We start from the raw sequence: 12,373 nt of genomic DNA, 5'->3' as shown, positions 1-12,373 counted from the left end.
GAGGGAGGAGGGGCTGGAGGCCCCGGACCCCTGGGTCTGAGGGAGGAGGGGCTGGGGGCCCGGACCCCCGGGTCTGAGGGAGGAGGGGCTGGGGGGCCGGGACCCCTGGGTCTGAGGGAGGAGGGGCTGGGGGGCCCGGACCCCCGGGTCTGAGGGAGGAGGGGGTGGGGGCCCAGACCCCTGGGTCTGAGGGAGGAGGGGCTGGGGTCTGGTCTGAAGAGGGAGGACTGACATCCTGGGCTGGACATCTGTCTGGCCAGAGCCAGTTCTGGGAGACAACGCACGATGTCGCTCTCCCGCTGAGGTTCAAGGGGCGAGGCCTGGGGCGGGGCTACGACCCCCTAGGTGGGGGCGGGGTCTTGCTGCAGGGCAGGCCTCTGCTGGCCTGGGCTCTGAGTGCTGGGCACTGACCACAGCGGGCAGCCGAAGGGTCAGGCCAGCCTTGGAGAAGGTGAGGTCCGGAGGTTGGAGCCTGGGTCAGGAGGAGGCAAGGGTCAGACCGCCTGAGGTGGGCCTGAGAGTGAAGCTGTGCAGGTGGTCAGAGTCCTGGGTTCTTTGGGGGATCAGGGGCTAATTACAGACCTTGAGACTGTAGAGTGGTTGAGTGTCAGGGACACAGAGTCTCGGGCGGGGGGGTCCCAAGATGTGTGAGTTATATAAGGTCCTGGCAGAGGGGTCAGCTGGGTGTCTGGACCCCTGGGTCTGAGGGGGGAGGGGCTGGGGCTATTGAGTTGGACCCAAGACCACTTAAGGGCTTGGTGATCATTCCCGAGTGCTTGCTCCCACCCAGGACCCAGGCGTTCCCCAGGCCCTGGTGTGAGCCACCCTGCCCTGCACAGGCCCTGGGGGCAGAGAGCACCTGTTTGCTCTTAGGGGGCTGAAGCTGCTCATCCACCCCCAGGGCCGGAGTCTGTTTGCTTTGGAAACAGGTGGGGGTGTGTCTCGAGTTATCTGGTTCATCTTTCATCCTCAGGCCATCAGGTGGCGCAGGGATGTGGGGGTGGGGCGAGGGACATCTGTGGCCTCAGGCTTGACCTCACCCCAACCCGCGACTGGTCTCCCCACTCCCAAGATGCCTCTAATAAGAAGGGAAAATGAGTCACGATGGCCTGAGCCAATCAGCTTCCACCCTCCTCCTCAGACCCAGGAGTCTAGGCCCCCAGCCCCTCCTCCCTCAACGCAGAACTCTGGGCCCCCAGCCCCTCCTCCCTCAACACAGAACTCCGGGCCCCCAGCGCCTCCCCCCTCAACCCAGAACTCTGGGCCCCCAGCGCCTCCCCCCTCAGACCCAGGGGTCCGGGCCCCCAGCCCCTCCCCCCTCAGACCCAGGGGTCTGGGCCCCCAGCCCTTCCCCCCTCAGACCTAGGGGTCCCAGACCCCAGCCCCTCCTCCCTGAACCCAGAACTCCGGGCCCCCAGCTCCTCCTCCCTTGGCCCCTGGTCTGGCAGGACCTAAGTCCTGGTCACCCTCTCTTCTGCCCTTGCAGAGATGCCTGGGAAGCCATCAGAGGAGAAACAGGTGGAGATGGGGGCTGTGGAGAACGGCTCTGCGGAGGACCTGGGGGGCCTCACGGCAGAGGAGCTGCGGCAGGGCCAGGAAGCGGCCCTGGCGCTGGAGGACATGATGGCGCTGAGCGCCCAGACCCTGGTCCAGGCCGAGGTGGACGAGCTCTACCAGCATGTGCGTCCCCTGGGCCAGGGCCGCTTTGGCCGGGTCCTGCTGGTCACCCACCGTCAGAAAGGTACAAGGGCCTGGGGACAGAGGCGGGGGGCAGTGGTGTGGGCCCAGGCAGAAGCTAGCCAAGGCTGGGGAGTCTGTAAACCTCAGTCAAGTCCTGCCTCTGCCCCTTCCAGGCTGTGTGTTCTTAGTAACTCCCCGACCCTCTCTGAAGCTCAGCCTCCTCCTTTGAAAACGTGGGTGATGAGTCCTTCTCTGAAAGAACTGTGATTCTCTGAGGACGTGTCGGTAGCTCTAGTTGCTGGGGACAGTGGGGAGGAAAACAGAGCCCCCTCTCGTGGCCCTCACATGTGGCCGGCTTAGTGGTCATCGTGGGAGTGACGCAGAGCCGTGCTGTCTGCCAGGCGCTTAGCAAGGCCAGCACACGGTGGTTGTGCAATAAGTGCTCCCCGACCCCAATCTGGTCGTCACCTTCCAAGGAGACTGCAGGGCTCAGCCCTGTCCAGGGGGCTGCTGGGCCCCCAAGGAGGAGTCTGAGCCAGCCCGGCCTTCAGGGAGCTCCCAGCACGAATGGGGAGAGGGTGAGTTAGTTTCCTATGATTGTCATAACAAAGTACCACAGACTGGGGGGGGGGGGCTCACAGTTCTGGAGGCGGGAGTCTGAGATCAAGGTGTCAGCACGGTTGGTATCTCCTGAGGCCTCTCTCCTCGGCTTGCAGACGGCCACCTTCTCCCTGTGTCCTCACACCGTCTCCCCTGTGTGCATGTCTGTGTCCAAATTTCCTCTTCTTATAAGGACACCAGTCATACTGGACTAAGGACCACCCCAATGATCTCATTTTACCTCTTTCAAGACCCTCTCTCCAGGGAATTCCCTGGCGGTCCAGTGGTTAGGATTCTGCGCTTTCACTGCCGCGGGCCCAGGTTCAGTCCCTGGATGGGGAACTAAGATCCCGCAAGCCGTGTGGCGCAGCCATATACAGTCATATTCTGTGATACTGCAGGGCGAGAACTTTAACATATGAATTTCGCAGTGGGGAGTGGGGGGGGGGAGGGACACAAGTCAGCCCATAACATAGAAAGGTGCAAAAAGATGCAGACCTGGGTCATCACAGAACTTGGAGGCGATAATGGGGAACAGAGGGTTTGTAAGGGGGCCTCATCCAGGTCCTCAAAATCGAAGGCAGCTTGTGCTTGATGGTGGGAATTCAGGGCATTGTCAGTGAACAGAAGAGGCACTGCTGCACCCAGCTGGGGAGGGGGAGGGGAATGGTTAGCATTTTAGGTAAGGACCTGACCCTCCCCCATCACACACACAGATGGGCAAGGTTGGGCCCTGGCAGCTGGTGACTCAAAAATTGAAGAAACCATATGCTATTTGTCTTTCTCTGTCTGACTTGCCTCACTCAGTATGACAATCTCTAGGTCCACCCATGTTGCTGCAGGTGGCACGATTTCATTCTTTTTTATGGCTTGAGGAATACTCCATTCTGTGTTTATCCATTCACTTCTCAATGGGCATTTAGGTTGCTTCCATGTCTTGGCTATTGTAAATAGTTCAGCTATGAACATTGGGGTGCATGTGTCTGAATGGAGTCTTCACCAGATATATGCCCAGGAGTAGGATTGCAGGATCATATGATAACTCTATTTTCAGTTTTTTAAGGACTGTAATGGAAAAGAAAAAAAAAAAAAATTGAAGAAACCAGAGTTTCTGCCTTCTGGGAGCTTACATTCTAGGAGGTTGTTTCCACGTGTGGCAAAATTCACAATAATTCCTTAGTGGGGTCTAATACCCAGTTCAGGGTATCTTTTCCCCGATTGCCTCAAACATGGCTTTTTGGCATGGGTTTGCTGGAACAAGGGGCCCAATAAGGTCATTGGAGGCTCTGAGTTCAGTTTTTGTGGTACCGGTCTACCTGCTCCAAGACAGCAGAGTAGAAACTCACTGAACACTATTATCATTATTATTATTATCATTACCACTGGTGTTGTTTCAGTGGCCACGCTATTTTAGGGCAGGCTTGGCAGGGGGCAGGTGGTGGAGGAGGTGAGGGCGGCATGTGGGGGAGAGTCCAGGCTGAGGGGCAGCAGGGCCGGGCCTAGGCTCGTGCACCTCTCACCTCTGTCCCTGCTCCACCAGGCACAGCCTTGGCCCTGAAGCAGCTCCCGAAGGCCTCCACCACCCTCCGAGGCTTCCTGTACGAGTTCTGTGTGGGCCTCTCCCTGGGCTCGCACTCGGCCATCGTGGCGGCCTACGGCATTGGCGTGGAGTCAGTCGACTCCTACAGCTTCCTGACCGAGCCTGTCCTGCACGGGGACCTCATCGCCTTCATCCAGCCCAAGGTGGGTCAGCCTCCCACGGCTCAGGGGGTCCCACGTAGACGCCCCTACCCAAGCTAGGCCTCAGGAATCACACTCACTGCATCGTGACTCAGGTAGTCCTGCAGAGGCCCCACTGGGCCCGCAGGTCTTGTGGAATCGTGAGGCCTCTAAGGAGTTCACGGCTGCCACAGAACCAACACTGCACCCTACTGAGGTTCACCAGGCCCGATGGGGCTCACACCAGGCTTCACAGGGCTCACACCAGGCCCCACGGGGCTCACACCAGGCCTCTCAGGGCTCACACCAGGCCTCACAGGGCTCACATCAGGCCTCACGGGGCTCACACCAGGCCCCACGGGGCTCACACCAGGCTTCACAGGGCTCACACCAGGCCCCACGGGGCTCACACCAGGCCTCTCAGGGCTCACACCAGGCCCCACAGGGCTCACACCAGGCCTCACGGGGCTCACACCAGGCCCCACGGGGCTCACACCAGGCTTCACGGGGCTCACACCAGGCCCCACGGGGCTCACACCAGGCCTCACGGGGCTCACACCAGGCCCCACGAGGCTCACACCAGGCCTCACGGGGCTCACACCAGGCCTCTCGGGGCTCACACCAGGCCTCTTGGGGCTCACACCAGGCCCCACGGGGCTCACACCAGGCCTCTCGGGGCTCACACCAGGCCCCATGGGGCTCACACCAGGCCCCACGGGGCTCACACCAGGCCTCACGGTGCTCACACCAGGCCCCATGGGGCTCACACCAGGCCCCACGGGGCTCACACCAGGCCTCACCAGAGCCACCCTATTTGGGGTCCTCCATCCCCTGGGCCTGCTCCCCGGGGCCGAGGACAAGCGCTACGGCCCCATTCCCTTCTGGCTGGCGGGCAGGGTGGTGGACCCTGACACCTGTCACCCACAGGTGGGCCTCCTGCAGCCAGCAGCCCAGCGCTGCGCGGCCCAGCTGGCCTCAGCCCTGGAGCACATCCACTCCCGCGGCCTGGTGTACCGGGACCTCAAGCCGGAGAACGTGCTGGTGTGCGACCCAGCCTGCCGGTGGGTCAAGCTGACCGACTTCGGCCACACGCGGCCCCGCGGGACCCTGCTGCGCCTGGTGGGGCCGCCCATCCCCTACACGGCCCCGGAGCTCTGCGGCCCCCCGCCCCTCCCCGAGGGCCTGCCCATCCAGCCCGCCCTGGACGCCTGGGCGCTGGGCGTCCTGCTCTTCTGCCTTCTCACGGGCTACTTCCCCTGGGACCAGCCCCTGGTGGAGGCCGACCCCTACTACAAGGACTACGTCACCTGGCAGGCCTCAGGCCAGCCCCAGGCCCGTCCCCAGCCCTGGCGTGGCCTGACGCCCACGGCCGACGCTCTCCTGTGGGGGCTGCTGGACCCTCACCCCCGAAGGAGGAGCCCCGTGAGCTCCATCCGGGACTACCTGGGGCGGCCCTGGAGGCAGCGGGAGGGGGAGGCTGAGGAGGTGCCCCAGTGGGACAAGGGGGACCCAGAGTGAGAAGCGCGGGGGCGGCCCGGGCCCCCATCCTGAGGTCTCCTCCGCATTCACGGGTGGCGGCTGGCTGCTCTGCCGTCTGTTGGTCTCTGTCTCACGATCTTCCCCTTTCTGTCCTTATGTCCCACGTCGGGGCGTCTGTCCGCTGCCTTGGTCCGGGGGCAGGGGGCCTCCGAGAGCACCCCGTGTCTGTCCACACCTGCCCACCTTCCCCGGGCCTTGGCACCCGCTGCGCCCTTTGCCTGCGGTGCTCTCGGTGCTTTCCCGCACCTCCTGCCAAGCTGTCTCAGCCAGGCCGCCCCTCGCCCCCCCCCCCCGGCGGGACACTACAGCCGCCCCCCAGCCTGCACTCCCAGCCCCCTCCTCTCACTCCGCTCCCCTTGCCTCTGTGACACTCACTCCCTTCCAGCCGTAGGATGGATTTATTTATTCGTAGTGGCGGCTATTCTGTATGTCCGGCTGGAATGTGGGCTCCCGGGGACCCAGGATCTCAGCCTGTCCTGCTCTCTGTTGGATGCCACGGAGAAGGGGTGATCCTGCCCCGTGTAGGTGGTCCACAGGTGCTTATTCAGTAAACACACCCACCTGGTTTTGCACGGCCTCCCTCCGTGTATGCCTGTCTTCCTGCCCCTGTCTTTTCTGTCTTGCTGGGTTCCGCTCCCTGCCTAACTCCCTCTTCCTCCCCACGTGCTGGGCCCACGCCCTCTTGATAATGTGCTTTGTCTTCTCTGTCACCCCAACCGCTCTCTGCAAATAAAGTCCACCTGGCATTTAGGTCCCCGTGATGCTGTCGGTCTGGCAGTGTGGGAAAGAGAAGGCCGGCGTGTGTGTGCCTGTGTGCCCTGGAGAGCATGTTGTGGAGGAGAGACAGAGACAGAGAGAAAGGGAGAGACAGACAGAGGCAGAAAGAATGGCAGACAGTGGTCCCACCGGGTGCTCCTGCGAGGTGCTGGCTCCGCGTGTGCGTTTGTGGGCGTGCCTGGGAGTGAGTGTGTCAGCACTGTTTGCACCTACTCTGCACACATATGTGTGAGAAGGAGAGGGATTAGCCACCAGAGCTGGAAAGTGTCCAGCTGTTCTCAGGTGGGTAGGAACTTGAGCGTGTATTTCTGGGTATCTGTGTGTCCATGAGTGTGAGCCCACGTGTGTGTGTAAATAATGGTGTGTGTTTGTGTGTGTGTGAGAGAGAGAGACATGAGGGTTTGAATGTGTCTCACCCCATGCAGATGACATGAGTGCATGGGTTTTGTGTGTCCGCAAGCATCTGAGCCCCCGTGTGCTCATGTAATCGTGTGACTGCCTGGGTGAGGGGAGAGAATGGAAGTCTGCGTGCATCTCACTGTGTGCAGTGAGATGTTTACGTGTCTGTGAGGCTTTGGGCCTGCATGTGGTGTGTGTGTGTGTGTGTGTGTAGCAGGGGGAAGACAAGTCACAGGTACAGCTGCCAGTCACCAGCTGGGCCCTCTTCTCCTTCACACACCGCCCCCCCCCCCCCCGCCACCCATCACCCTGGCCCCTTCTTGGCAGCCGCCCTGTTTGTAAACACTCTCTCTTCCTCTCTGTGCCCGCCTTGGCCGCCCGCCTAGAGAATGGCTACAACTCAGGGCTGGATCATGTGTCACCCTCTCCCTGGCCCTGCACCCCCCAGGGCCCCTGCTGTGGCCACCAAGGTGTTGCCTGGAGGGGAGGGGTGTGGTGGAGGCAGCCTGTGTGGAGTGACCCCGAGGATCCTTTCAATCTAAGTTCAGTCCAGAGACCTGGGGACATGGGCCCCTGTCCTGGGCAATCCAGGTGAGCTTCCTGGAGTAGGAGGAGAATAAGATGGTGGGTGCAGTAGGGGGAGCATGAGCAGGACCTCCTGCCACCTCACCCGTGAATCTGAAATAACCCAAGCAATTAGGCCAAGAATGTGTCCCAAAAAAGCTGGAGGTGGCTGGGGGGTGGGGTGGGGCTGAGGGGCGGGGGAGTGGAGAGGAGCAGGGTCTGGGGGTGGGCACAGAGGGTGCTAATTGGTGGCAGCAGCTGGGGATTAACGGGGAGGTGACAATGACCCAGCGATAGGCCCCCGCAGGAGGGCTGGAGGAAGAGGCAAGGGTGGATGGGGTGGTGCTAATTTAGCATTACTTAATTACAGGACACATAATACTAATCGTAGTACTTTACTCGAATGAAGCCGCTTACCCCTCAAGCAGCTCCCAGCAGGTGGCATGTCCTGAACACACTGGAAGGGGTCCCTTAGATCCTCCCCACTTCAGGGGTGGACACAGGTGGTCCAGAGCAGCCGAGGTCACACAGAAGGTTGGGCAGAGGTAGGATTCAAATCCAGGCCAGCTCTTCAACTGTCCAAGGTCCATGCTCTTACTTACTTACTTACTTACTTACTTATTTATTTATTTATCTATTTATTTATTTATTTTCTTGGCCGCGCTGTACGGCATGTGGGATCTTTGTTCCCCGACCAGGGATCGAACCTGCGCCCCCTGCATTGGAAGTGCAGAGTCTTAACTGCTGGACTGCCAGGGAAGTCCCAAGGTCGATGCTCTTAAACTGTAGGAGTGTCCTGTGGCCATCAGGACCTGGGGGAGGGGTCTTGAGGGGACTGGGGGCCTGAGCACACGTGTGTGAGCGTGGGTGTGAGTGTGACAGAGTAAGGATGAGTGTGAGTATGTGGGTGTGTGTTACTGAGGTGGCCGCCCCTCCCTTGGAGGAGATGCGAGTTGGGACACCTACATGGAAAGGAAGGTCGAAAAGCTTTCGGACCCAGGCAAGGGCCGTAGTGGAAAGACAGACAGTAACATGTGCTGGCGAGGAGGTGGAGAAGTTGGAGCCCTCCTATGGGGCTGGTGGAATGTAAAAGATGGGGCAGTTGCTTTGGAAGACCGCCTGGCAGTTCCTCAAAATGTTAATTAACTATGGAGCTACGATATGGCCCAGCAATTCTGCTCCTAGGTAAATGCCCATGAGAAATAAAAACACGCCTCCACACAAATGTTCACGGCAACATTGCTCACAATAGCGAGAGTGGAAACAACCCAAATGTCAAGCCACTAACAAAGGGATAAAAGAAATGTGGTCTAGGGAATTCCCTGGCGGTCCAATGGTTAGGACTCCACGCTTTCACAGCTAAGGGCCCAGGTTCAATCCCTGGTTGGGGAACTAAGATTTCATAAGCCGCGTGGTGCAGAAAAAAAAAAAGAAATGTGGTCTATCCATCCAGTGGAGTATTACTCAGCCATAAAAATGAAGGAAGCACTGACACGTGCTACATCATGGATGAACCTCAAAAACACAGAGCCAGTCACAGAAGATGATCTCCTGTAGGATTCTGTGTATCCACAGAGGAAGAAAGATTAGTGATTGCCAGGGGAAATGGGGAGTGACTGACTGCTCATGGGTACAGGCTTTCGTTTTAGGGGTGGCGATAGTGGTGGAAAAGCTCTAAAATTAGATTGTGCTAAATGTTGCACAATTCTCTGAATATATTAAAAGTCATTGAATTGTACATGTAAAAAGGGTGAATTTTGGATGGACCTAGAGATTATCATACTAAGTGAAGTCAGAGTAAAACAAATATCATATGATATCACATACGTGGAATCTAAAAAAATGATAAAATGAACTTATTTACGAAACAGAAATACACTCAGACTTAGAAAACAAACTTATGATTACCAAAGGGAAAAGGGGGAAGGAGGGATAAATTAGGAGTTTGGGGTTAAAATATACACACCACTATATATAAAATAGATAACCAACAAGGTCCTACTGTATAGCACAGTGAACTATACTCAGTATCTTGTAACAACCTATAATGGAAAAGAATCTAAAAAAGGGGGCTTCCCTGGTGGCGCAGTGGTTGGGAATCTGCCTGCCAATGCAGGGGACACGGGTTCGAGCCCTGGTCTGGGAAGATCCCACATGCCGCGGAGCGACTAAGCCCGTGAGCCACAAATACTGAGCCTGCGCGTCTGGAGCCTGTGCTCCGCAACGGGAGACGCCGCAACCGTGAGAGGCCCGCACACCGCGATGAAGAGTGGCCCCCACTTGCCACAACTAGACAAAGCCCTCGCACAGAAACGAAGACCCAACACAGCCAAAAATAAAAAATATATATTAATTAATTAATTAATTTTAAAAAAAGAATCTAAAAAAGAATATATATATATATATTCTAAGAAAGAATAGATGTACGTATAACTGAATCACTTTGCTGTACACCTGAAATTAACACACTGTAAATCAACCATATTTCAATAAAAATTTTAGAAGGGTGAAATTGGCATGTAAATTTCATCTCAATGAGGCTGCTTAAAAGAAAAAAACCAAAACAGGCATTTCCAAGGTTCTCATGCTGTGACCTTGATTAGATTCCTTTCCTTCTCTGAGCCTCTGAGTTCACATTAAAACGAAAAGGAAAACGGAAAAATCCTGCCCTTTTTCTAATAGCGCTGAATTCAGGACCCACTCATCACACAGGACCCGTTCACGTCTCTCTCCATTTTACAGACGAGACTGTCAAGGCCCCTACTTTCCAAAGACCCTAAAGTCCAAAGGTGGCAGAATCTGATACCAAAGCCTTTGGTCTTGACCCCCCACTCACCCCCCACCCCACAAACTGTACCTGGGCCCGTGATCACCAAGGAAGTTCTGGCTACACCCTAGCTGGGGAACCCCAAGTATACGAGCAGGACCAGTTACAAAATTTGTGGGTGTCCAGTACAAAATGAAAACGCTGGACTTCCCTGGTGGTCCAGCGGCTAAGACTCCGTGCTCCCAATGCAGGGGGCCCAGGTTCGATCCCTGGTCAGGGAACTAGATCCCGCGTGCCGCAACCAAGAGTCCACATGCTGCAGTGAAGATCCCGCGTGCCGTGACTAAGACCCGGCGCAGCCAAATAAATAAATAAATATTTAAAAAAAGAAAACGTGGGGTTTCTTGTTTTAAAAAAAAAGCTTTTTCCCTCCCTGCGCCCCCCCCCTTTGCTACTGAATGTCATGCTCCCTGGGCACCAGGATAACCACTGGCAGACCCTCAAGGGGTAGGGGGTCGTGGAGCCTGCCTGAGGCTGGACAGCCAGGCGTCTGGCCACCAGAACCTATAGGGGAAGCGGGGCTTTGCATGAGCCCCCGCTCCCAGCGCCCAGAGAATGCGTCCTTGTCCCATCGACCTCAAAACACAGAATCATCCAGTGCAAAACACAAAATCAAAAATCATGATGCACAGGACTTTCCTGGTGGTCCAGTGGTTCCAATGCCGGGGGCCCGGGTTTGATCCCTGGTTAGGGTACCAGGTCCCACATGCCACACAGTGTGGCCTAAAAATCCCCAAAAAACGAAAAAATCACAATGCGCATCAGATCGACTATTGGCCGCAGAACGTTAAAGCTGTGGGGCTGCAACCAACCCACACCCTCCTTGCAGGAAAGCGTTTACCTGGGACCCAGAAGGGCGCCAGGCTTGTAGGGCCTCAGAGACATTGTTCTCTGCATTAGTTCATTTTCAGTTCTGCTCAAGTACAGACATGCAGATGACTTGGGCAGCACCCACCTATCACCACCACCCCACCCTGCACCCCTAACCCCTGACCTTGTTAAAGCACAGATTCTGATCCGGTGGGTCTGGGTGGCACCCGAAATTCTGCTTTTCTAACCAGCTCCCAGGGGCGGCCAACCCTTCTGGTCCATGGGTCACACTTTGAGCTGCAAGGAATTGTGAGAACACGATTTTAGAGTATTGATTCCCACATCCCAGCTAAACTCTCATTAATGCTAAACATTTGTCCGCTTGATTCGTTGTGGGTTTCTTTTTCTTTTTTTTTTTTTTTTTTGCCACACCACGCGGCATGTGGAACTTCCCTGACCAGGGATCGAACCCGTGCCCCCTGCAGTGGAAGCCCGGAGTCTTAACCACTGGACCACCAGGGAAGTCCAATTCTTTGCGGTTTTCTATGTGGTCAGTCATAGCGCCTGTGGGAAATGACAGGTCTGTGCCTCCCTTTCCACCCTTTGTCTGATTAAGGATGTTCCCTTTGCTCCTACTTTGCAAAGAGTGCGTGTGTGTGCCTGTTTGTAAACCATGAATGGGTGTTAATTTTGTCAGATGTTTTCTCTGCATCAAGCTTGCTAGGCCTCTGCAGCTACTGTTTTGGGCTTGTTGCAAGCTGGCAGGCACAGGGTCAGGCTCAGATGTCCTGTGGGAGGCGTCCAGGGTCAGGGCCAGCAGTAGGTGGGGGCTGGCCTCCTATCCTGGCCATGGGCCCCGGGGCCAGATGTTTGGGCTTAGCTGCCTGGCCAAGCGGGGATAGAGTGACCGGGTAATTAAGCACCCGCTTCTTTAGGGCTGGCAGGAGGTGGCAGAGGGTGGAGGGGCCTCGGGCCCGAGTGCACAGAAGCTTCCCCAACCCTGGCTTGCAGAGGGGCGCCAGGAGCCTGAACCCCCAGTGGGGCCCTCTGGGGCTACCTGGAGTAGGGGTGCACCTGCTCCCACCTGGGAACGAAAAAGGGGACCTCTTGCTTCCAAGTTGGGTTGCCATCCTTGAAGCCCCGACTAGCCGGGACAGCAAGGGGAATGTATGCAGAGGCGCTCCCCAGGTTACTAGTCAGCAGTTATTTAAGTCTTAGGGCTTAATGAGACCCGGGGGACAGGATTCTCAGCATGTTCCTTCATCTGTTGACAGGGGCAGACAGTTCATCTATCAAGACCCTCGGACAATATCCTTCCCTGCCCCCAGCAAGTAACTGGACCCTGCTGGCCTTTGCAGGACTGCGGGGGCAGCAGCTCCATGACCTTCCAGGACCTCTGAGCCAGGCTCCAGTCTGGGGAGAGGTGGGGAGGAGGGAATGGTTCCCTGTCTGAGGCTG

The 12,373-nt window shown here is 57.1% G+C and overlaps 1 protein-coding gene across 1 annotated transcript; it reads left to right on the top strand.

The window, feature by feature from the left end:
- Positions 1–1,488: 1,488 nt before the first annotated feature.
- Positions 1,489–5,756, top strand: SBK2 (SH3 domain binding kinase family member 2). The gene is made up of 3 exons (XM_007181346.2): positions 1,489–1,741; positions 3,821–4,023; positions 4,927–5,756. The coding sequence occupies exons 1-3, from the start codon at positions 1,489–1,491 to the stop codon at positions 5,515–5,517; spliced, it is 1,047 nt and encodes a 348-aa protein (XP_007181408.2). The 3' UTR covers positions 5,518–5,756.
- The last annotated feature ends 6,617 nt before the right edge of the window (positions 5,757–12,373 follow it).

This window comes from Balaenoptera acutorostrata, chromosome 19 (genome assembly GCF_949987535.1).
Source record: "Balaenoptera acutorostrata chromosome 19, mBalAcu1.1, whole genome shotgun sequence".
Lineage (NCBI taxonomy): Eukaryota > Metazoa > Chordata > Mammalia > Artiodactyla > Balaenopteridae > Balaenoptera > Balaenoptera acutorostrata.
This window is presented reverse-complemented; position numbering and strand designations above follow the sequence as displayed.

Bases quoted from the DNA above. Each gene is read 5' to 3' on its own strand.
- SBK2 (XM_007181346.2), top strand. From the start codon at position 1,489: ATGCCTGGGAAGCCATCAGAGGAGAAACAGGTGGAGATGGGGGCTGTG. The intron at 1,742-3,820 runs GTACAAGGGCCT...CTGCTCCACCAG, and splicing joins GGTCACCCACCGTCAGAAAG to GCACAGCCTTGGCCCTGAAG. The intron at 4,024-4,926 runs GTGGGTCAGCCT...TGTCACCCACAG, and splicing joins TCGCCTTCATCCAGCCCAAG to GTGGGCCTCCTGCAGCCAGC.